Source organism: Gekko japonicus, unplaced genomic scaffold (assembly GCF_001447785.1).
Source record: "Gekko japonicus isolate JY-2015 unplaced genomic scaffold, Gekko_japonicus_V1.1 scaffold2152, whole genome shotgun sequence".
Lineage (NCBI taxonomy): Eukaryota > Metazoa > Chordata > Lepidosauria > Squamata > Gekkonidae > Gekko > Gekko japonicus.
The window spans coordinates 302,515-311,968 of record NW_015164258.1 but is presented as its reverse complement, the minus strand read 5'-3'; the positions used below and the strand labels follow the sequence as shown (position 1 = coordinate 311,968).

The window sequence follows — 9,454 nt, the reverse complement described above, 5'->3', positions numbered from 1 at the left end:
CAGAAACAGAGAACGGTGGGGGGGCGTGGAATGGCCCAGTGGCGCACTGGAGTTTACAAAACCCTGAAGAGATATTGAGGTGCCAATGGGGACAACTCCGGCTTCTTCCCTCTGCCTTACCACAGTCCTGCCTATATACCTTATTTTTAAGTTTATATGCAGCAAGCAGCATACATATGGTCAGCAACATACATTCTCCTGCGGCCATTCACAATACAAGTAAAAGAAACGCGATGTTCTCCATCTCTTCTCATCCTTTACAATGAACTCCTTAAATCCCCCTGCCCTTCTGAAATGAAGACTAAATACACAGAGGTGGAATAAACACCTTCTTCCTGTTTATCCCTGCCTTCATCTCCCTCGTCTCAAATTTTAGATCCTCAGAGCTGGGACTTCACTTCGCATGCTCTTTAAAGCGCTGTATGCATTAAGAGTGTCATATAAAACCATATATACAAGGGAGGGAAATCAGCGAAACTCCAACAGCCTCCTTTCCCCACCACTAAACATCCTACAGAACACAAAAGATGTTTGTCACCCGCCTTATGTTGGAATACAGTAGGTAACAGGCTGGGGTCTTATATTTAAGCAAAAATCAAAACTACTGTATGTTGCGGCCTCATTCGACAAAAGCCACCTGCATAAGATCATTACCTCTCCTTGAACGCCTCTTTAAATTTAATGCTTTCCTCCTTTTCTCTTGAAATTCAATCTGCAGCTTTATTTCCACAACCTGAAACACATAAGGCAGCATTTAAGAACATAAGAGAAGCCAAGTTGAATCAAGCCAGTGGCCCACCTACTTTGTGTCACACAGTGGCCAAAACTCAGGTGCCATCAGGAGATCCACCAGCAGGGCCAGAACTCCAGAAGCCCTCCCACTGTTGCCCCCCAAGCACCAAGAATACAGAGCATCACTGCCCCATTTTTGAGACAGACAACTATTTAAGATCTTAAACTAAGGCAATGGAAGCAGAAGAAGAACTAGCAGGTAACCAGCATTACAAATGATGCCCCTGGCATAACAATTACCTCCTGAGTCTCGCTGCTGCAGTTTACCTGAAAGTTGGTCCCCAAAAAGGATTCCAAAGCCCAGGTTCCCCACTAGCAGTGTAAAATCTTGAAAAGAGGGCCTGGCTCACTACACAAATAATCTTTTGTTCTGACGTTACAAAAATATGATTTCTCTGCACAGTCGCAAAGAGTTTTTAACCTGTGACCATTTGTTGAGGAGGCAGGAGAAAGGCCCCCTCTGGAGGGGAGGTGCCTCCTAGTCCCACCCAGGTGAAATCTTTCTTTGAAAAAAAGACATCCTGCCTCCACACGGATGGAGAGGAGATCGCCCTCTGGATCTTCAGATGATGACAAAGCAAGGAGTCTTGTAAGATAAGGATGTTTGACAACTGGCCGGCAGAGGAAAGTGGGGTGTACATAGAGAAGTTACCTGCTCAATATTAGACCAGAAGTACTCAATTTCTCTTGCAATCGAGGCAGCGATACGCCTGAGCTTGTTCTGTTCCTCTTTCTTGGCTCTCTCTTCGTTCAGTTTCTTTTCGTCATGGTAACGAACCACAGTTCGGACCATCTGATGAATAAAACAAAACAGCTAACAAGAGCTTTTGTTCTAGAGAACTTGGCTATCATCTTATACAGTGTGGCTTCTAAAACCATTTTAGCAAATAAAGCAATTTACTTTTGCTAAACTGGCTTGATAGAAGAGAAGGAAACCCCAAAACATCTGACCATGTTGTCTAGTATCCTACTGTCTGTTTCTAATGTCACCACTTGGAGGGGTGAGGTCCGTTCCGACTGCAAACCCCAACTTTCCCTTGTATGCTAATTTTTATTTTTACATTTACTTGTCAGCTATGCTGCCATGGGGGTTGGGATGTTCTTTCAGCGTCTGTGTAAATGGCCTTCGCATTCCTTTCTCTCTGCTTTCTCTCCACTTAGCGCTGAAATGCTTATCTCTAAAGAAGTACAGGTGGCCAGCCGTGGGGGCCGAAATATTCCCAGCTTCGCATAGTAAGGCTTGCTGGTTCTAGCCCACGCGCGGGAGGGTGCTTAATTGGCCAGTGCAGTGGGGGGGCGCATACGAATGCCCTATATCTCATTAGGTTCAAGAGGCAACTGCTATTCTTAACAGTGACTATGTTAATGCATCTATTGCTCTTCAATAAAAGTATCACCTTTCTAAAGAAGTGCGTACTCCGTTGTTGGCTGTGGGTTCTGACATTACTTTTATTGTACCTCGCTTTTCTTCCCAGGGGGACCCACAGTGGCTCTTCCCTTCTCCGTTTTATCTTCAAAACAACCTTCAGAGGCAATGCTCCCTCTAAGCTGTGGAGACGTGTGAGCAGGGTGCCCTCTAAGCTGAGTTAGTGTGAGCCAGCTCACAGTTTTTTAGCCTTTGGCTCACACATTTTTGTCTCAGCTCGGGAAGGACGGCTCCAGAGCAGACTAATTTATGCCGCAGCCAAATCGCTCGCTCACAACTTTAATGCCAGCAGCTCACACAGTAGAATGTTTGCTCACAAGACTCCACAGCTTAGAGGGAACATTGCTTGTGAGCAAAAATTCTACTCTGTGAGCTACTGGCATTAAAGTTGTGAGCGAGCGATTTGGCTACTGCATAAATTAGTTTGCTCTGGAGCCATCCTTCCCGAGCTAAGACAAAAATGTATGAGCCGGAGGCTAAAAAACTGTGAGCTAGCTTACACTAACTCAGCTTAGAGGGAACACTGTTCAGAGGTAGGTTAGGCAGAAAGGGTGTGACCAGCTCAAGGCCACCCAGTAAGCTTCCACAGGAGAGTGGTCGCCCACACCCCAGTCTGACACACTGACTACTGTACACCATACTGACTGTTAATGACCAACCACTGCTGTCTAGGGGGGGGGGGGGGGGGGGGGGGAGATTGCAGAGAGCTGCAGGAGGAAGAGGCAGCAACATCATAGGGCAGTAGCTGTAATTTCTCAAATTACCACACAAGGTGGCCCCTAAGGAGACTGACACAGAGTTCTGCTCCTCCCTTACTCTGCCAGCTTTTGGAAAATGCTATTTGAACTTCATCATTAATCATACAAGGCCTTTCACTCTGAGCTTGATTCAAGACTAGGGTCCATGAAAGAGATCATCAGTGATGACGACAAATCCTGACAACCTGCAGAGTGAGCCTCCAGTTGATCATAAAATTATCCTCTAGAATAGGTCCAGGATGCTCAAGGATCAGCCTGCAGGCCAGATAGAGCCCCCGAAGCATTTTTAGCTGACCCAGGAGCAACATTCCCTCTAAGCTGAGTCAGTGTGAGCTAGCTCGCAGTTTTTTCAGCCTCCGGCTCACACATTTTTGTCTTAGATCAGGCAGGATGGCTTCAAAGCAAACTAACTTATGCAGTAGCCAAATCGCTCGCTCATAACTTTAATGCCCAGTAGCTCACAAGGTAGAATGTTTGCTCACAAGACTCCACAGCGTAGAGGGAGCATTGCCCAAGAGATGTTCCCTATAACAATTGTTTAATAAACTACAGAGAGAGAAATCCAGTGCACTGATATGGTTTGATCAGAGCTGAGGATTATGCCCCCCAACCCTGGCAACCTACAAAACTCACTGGATGACCTGGGGGCCAGACACTGCCTCTTAACATAACCTATCAGAGTGGTTATGAGAATAAAACAGAGAAGGGGAGAACTGTCCTCAGATTCCTGGAAAAACGGGGGAGATAAGAATGTCACTGACATATAAGACAGCTAAAAGTATGGAAAAAGTTTGGCCATCGTTCCTTTAATGAGGAAAATACAACTCTTCTCAAAGTGTTAAGAATACAGGTGAGATGTCACACTTGAATATGTCGTCCCTGCCAATGCAGATAATTTTATGCCTGACGGCAGGACAGGTGAGATGTCACACTTGAATATGTCATCCCTGCCCTTCAATTTTCCAGGCCAATGCAGATAATTTTATGCCCAACGGCAGGCATTTCATAATGGGGAGCTTTTGGTTGTTACGCAGAAGTGCCTTTGTGATAATGCCCAACCACTGGTGAAGCGTTCCAGTTCAGAGGCAAAAACGAGCTTCCAGCCTCCAGAAATAAAACAGCACCCAGGAAGGCAGGACCCAGCCAGCCCCATTTCAGATTCCGCCAAGGGGGCACCCACGAAACCCACAGTACCTTCTTCGCCGCTGCCCTCTTCCACATCCGCTCCTGGGCAAAGTCAGTTGCCATCCACTGCATTTCTTCCAGTAGGTAGTCCCAGTGAGATTTGGGTCTCGGGGCCTCTTGCAGTTTGGGCAGCCGTCTCAGAGACCACAGCCCCTCTTTTCGCAGCTCTGCTATTCGTTGGTGGATTTGGTTTTCCTTTCAATGCAAGGAAGAGGAAGGGGGGGGGGAGTCTCATTGGCAATAGAATGTGCTGTGATTATCGCAGGTGTGCCCCTGCTTTTCCCACACTGCCTTATGCCTATTGTTGATAGTACACCTTACCCCAGATAATTAGTCATTCACACTGGTATCTAATTCTGCAATCCTAATCCTATTTTATTTTTATTTCATTCTATTATTTCAATTTATATCCCGTCCTTCCTGCAAGCAGGCTCAGGGCAGCTCAGAGCAATTAATAAAACACAGTCTTAAAATAATTCAAATAATAAATAATAATACTGAATCGGTACAATAAAACCAGTTTTAAAAAGTGTTCTATTGCGTTGTTCACTGGTTGTTTTATGCTGCTTGTCTGTCCTATTTCATATCCCGTATTCCACCTTGAGTATCAGTGGGACACGTGGACTATAATTAAAAATTCAAAAATCTGACGAAAACAACGGATGTTAATTAACCTACCACAAACTGCAATAACTGACACCTGAAGAGCATTAAAAGTTACAAAACAGACTTAAAACAAGATGGAAAGTACAGTTTACAAAACCCATCCAAGGCTGGTGTGACATACAGTGCAATCCTAAACAGTGGCTTCTAAGCCCACTGACTACAACTGATTTAGAAGGGCATGACTCTGTTTAGGATTACACAGCCTCAGCCACTCCCTCCTCTCTGAAATGAACCGTTCATCTATTCTGTAATGCAGGGGTGTCGAACTCATTTGTTATGAGGGCTGGATGTGACATAAGTGAGACCTTGTTGGGCCAGGCCATGTGTGTCATAAAATGTAGCGGAGATATAAACTTTATAAAGGACACAAACACAAAGGGATTTTTTAAACTTAAAATAAAAACATTGCTTAAAACATTAGCACTCTTGCAATAGTTTTTGTTTATTTAACAGTGTCTGATAACTGACACCTCTTGCTCTGAATTATTGCATCAAATGTCTGTGCTGTTGCAGTCTTGAGTATGCTGTTCAGGTGTGTGTATCTGTAAGCTGCAAACCTATGATGACACAGCAGCAGCAGAACTGGAAGAAGAAGCAGAAGACAGCCAGTTCCACTGCGGGCCTAATAGAAGCCCTCCGGGGGCCTGATCCGGCCCCTGGGCCACATGTTTGACACCCCTGCTGTAATGTACATCAGTGCTTCCAAGATAATATACCTAAAGCACTTTGCACACTCAAGCACTAAATCATACTCAAGCACTAAACTTGAAGAAGTGAGCAGTGCCTCACGAAAGCTCCTAACCCTGCCACAAATTTTGTTCGTCCTTAAGGTGCTACTGGACTCTTGCTCTTTTCTACTGCTACAGACAGACTATCACGACTACCCTTCTCAATCTATCAAGCACTGAACATTACTCAGTTGTGCGACATTCTCTGTTTCAATGCTGTGAGATCAGGGCGGTGTAACCACTATGCTAAGGTTTGAACAGTTTCTTGTGTTGCTCTGCGCAGAAGCAGAGTAAGCTGTGCAAGAGACTCGTCAATGTATTCCTTGCTTAACATTGCTAGATGCAAAAAACACTGGAGCTGCTGCTATAAAGTGGGAGTAAGAAAAAAAACAACAGACATGCAAATAATTAAACAGGCATCAGACCTTTTTGCACATGAAGGCTGCTGCCATCAGAATGAAGGATTCTTACCAATTTAACTTGCTCTGCCAGCTTCTCTTGGGAGCTGTCCTGTGGCGGAACGGTCGTATTCTGAGCTGGACCCTGGGTCTTGGGTGCTGCGGTCACTGCCAAACCTGGGGGCTTCGAGGCAACAGGAGACGCAGACTTGTTTGTGGCTGGCGAGGTCCGGCTGGTCTGGGCTGGGTAGGTGGACTGTGGGGCCGTAGTGGAAATGGCTGCCGGTGGGTTGGACGAGGTAGGAGGAAGGGTGCTTGCCGGAAGACGCTGGGAATTTTGGACAGAGTCCACAGATGTTCTCGCCAGGGTCACAGTCTGTAAAGGACACACACATTTTGAGAGGAGGACTTCTTTTTTAAAGGGGGGGGTACGTGCTATCTATACCTGCCTTACAGTACAATATGCACTGATTAGATATAGACCTAACTATGTAAATCCAGGCTGTTTTAAGGAAGTATTACTGTTGCAGTACCAGACTGCCAATACAGTTGCACTAGAGTATTAGGAAGGGGTTCTGGCGCAGTGGTAAAGCATCTGCCTAGCATGAAGAAGGTCCCAGGTTCAATCCCCGGTATCTCCAATTAAAAGATCTGGCAGTAGCTGATGTGAAAGACCTCTGCCTGAGACCTTGGAGAGCCTCTGCTAGTCTGAGTAGATGGTACTCAAATACAAGTACCCAAATACAAGTGCAAGTTTGTGCATATCTTTGTGGGGCGGAAGAACACAAATGCATGGAATCTCCCACCCTCAAGCTTTCAGAGGGCACCAGCCAAGTGGAAAGGGAGCAGTCCTGAGCTCTGCAACCCCAAGGACAATCGTGGACTCTGACTCTGATGGACCAAGGGTCTGATTCAGTATAAGGCAGTTTCATGTGTTCAGTGGTAGTGTATGACAAAGGCTAGCTTTCTGGAATCCCGAGCCAAATTGCCACGTGGAAACAAAGCACAACACCTATATCTGACTCATGATCAGTAGCCACAGAATATGGAAGCCAACAACCAGGTGGCCTATGAAACACTAGTTGTTCTGGAGAGACAGAGACAGACAGAGACAGACAGAGAGAGAGAAAGAAAGGGACAGAGACACAGACACAGACAGAGAGAGAGACAGAGACACAGACAGACAGACAGACAGAGAGAGAGACAGAGAGAGAGAGACAGAGAGAGAGACAGAGAGAGAGAGACAGAGAGAGAGACAGAGACAGACAGAGACAGACAGAGACAGACAGAGACAGACAGAGACATGACAGAGAGAGAGACAGAGAGAGAGACAGAGAGAGAGACAGAGAGAGAGACAGAGAGAGAGAGAAAGAGAGAGAGAGAGAGAGAGAGAGTGTGTGTGTGTGTGTGTGTGTGTGTGTGTGTGTGTGTGTGTGTGTGCATGTGTGAAGGTAGCAGACAATGAGCTCAGAGCCACAGAGACCCATGGTTCTGTGATTCTCTTCTCATAGGGCATTTGGGGCTCAGTGGTTGAGGGGGAAGAAGATGGGGAATCTGCAATGCCTGCCGACGGGGGGTCCAGGGAGCAATTCCCCCCCAAATACAAGTGCAAGTTTGTGCATATCTTTGTGGGGCGGAAGAACACAAATGCATGGAATCTCCCACCCTCAAGCTTTCAGAGGGCACCAGCCAAGTGGAAAGGGAGCAGTCCCGAGCTCTGCAACCCCAAGCACAATCCCGGAAATGAGCAATCCTGATTCACACACAGCTTTCATTGAAGTATGAAATGCCCATCGGCATGATGTGTGGAATGCGCACACAGTAGGATCTGTGGGACACAGCTGGAAACCAGCTGTGAGGAATTGAGAGGGAGAGACAGGCACGCCAGCACTGCCCCAGTGTGTAACATCACACACCCTGAGCCCTGCTTGAAGGGAAGGGCAGCCTAATAAATTAAATACATATAAATAAATCAATAAATTCAGATGCAACACCAGAAGTGATGTCACCCCATCAGGGTGTTTCTGTAGGATTTGCCCAAAACTCTATGATTGAACCACTGAATTTTTGGCTCTTTCGCCACAGCCTTTCCAGCAAAAGGAACACTGCCTCATCATGACATCACTTCCACTTTTGTGCCAGCCCCACGTGGCATTTGCCAACCCAGCCTGGACCATGGATAGTGAGAAGTTTCGCCCCCATCCTACCTAAACTCAAGTGTCTACATTCCTCATCTGACTTTCCCAAGAGGGTGCATAACAGCCACTCACTGGCATGAGAGAAATGGGTTTACTTAAAGATTCCAAAGAGAATATATTATCTGTGGATTACACAGAAGCCTTTACCTTTGCGTCCATCAGTTGGGTATCATATCTCAACGCCTAACAAACACACCACGCATCATGCTTTACACTTTGCTAGTAGACACGGCTAAATGGAAGAACCCATTCCTTGCAAGCAGAAAGCCTCAAGTTCAGTCCCTAGCATCTCCAGTCAAAGTTTTCTTAGGTAGCAGGGCTGGGAAAACCCTTATCTGAAACTCTAGGTGAAAATACAGTAGAGGGCTAGATGGACCAATGACCAGTGTACCCTCTAAGCTGAGTTAGTGTGAGCTAGCTCACAGTTTTTCAGCCTTCGGCTCACACATTTTTGTCTCAGCTCAGGAAGGAGGGCTCCAGAGCAAACTAATTTATGCAGCAGCCAGATTGCTCATTCACAACTTTAATGCCAGTCGCTCACAAAGTGGAATTTTTGCTCACAAGACTCCACAGGGAGCATTGCTCCAGGGGTCACTACGAGGGAGCATTGCTCCAGGGTCACTACGCAGAGGCAGGCAATGGCAAACCACCCCTGTGTAGGAAAGGGAAATGTCTAGTGTACAAAGAAGCAGCGAAGGAGACTCTGCAGGGGGCAGCGAAAAGATAACTAGAGAGGATAGTGAGGTCAGCACCTTCTCTCCTTTTAAGTGTCATTCCTTGTCTGTCTCCAGATTGCTACTCTCAGGGCAATCTCCCCCTTCTTTTTGGAAGTACCACACTCAGCCTTACTTTCTCTCTCTCTCTCAGCTAAAGATGTAGTTAGTTACCTGTCTCTAGCTCTCATCTTTCCTAACAAGTATGTTAATTCCTAAATAAACCTTTATCTACTCTTTGAGAGACAGTTTGGTGTAGTGGTTAAGTGCGCGGACTGTAATCTGGGAGAACCGGGTTTGATTCCCCACTCCTCCACATGCACCTGCTGAATGACCTTGGGCAAGCCGTAGTTCTGTCAGAGCTGTTCTTGAAAAAGAGCAGTTTCTGTCAAGAGCTCTCTCAGCCCCACCTACCTCACAGGATGTCTGTTGTGGGGAGGGGGAGGGAAAGGAGTTTGTAAGCTGCTCTGAGACACCTTTGGGTAGTGAAGGATGGGGTATAAAGCCAATCTCCTCCTCCTCCTCCTCCTCCTCCTTCTTCTGTTTCCAAGCAGGAAAATGGCACAAGAGAGAAAGCTGAAGCCCCCGCT

General features: G+C 46.5%; 1 protein-coding gene across 1 annotated transcript in view; it reads right to left on the bottom strand.

The window, feature by feature from the left end:
* The window catches only part of LOC107108285 (E1A-binding protein p400-like), a gene marked incomplete at its 3' end in the record, with an annotated part of 27,999 nt that overhangs the window by 6,608 nt on the left and 11,937 nt on the right, over positions 1-9,454 (bottom strand). Inside the window, exons 5-8 of the mRNA XM_015408704.1 lie at positions 6,027-6,329; positions 4,171-4,356; positions 1,445-1,585; positions 655-733 (exon numbers count right to left, since the gene is read on the bottom strand). Coding sequence (XP_015264190.1) covers positions 655-733; positions 1,445-1,585; positions 4,171-4,356; positions 6,027-6,329 — 709 coding nt within the window. The remainder of the gene's footprint in view (positions 1-654; positions 734-1,444; positions 1,586-4,170; positions 4,357-6,026; positions 6,330-9,454) is intronic.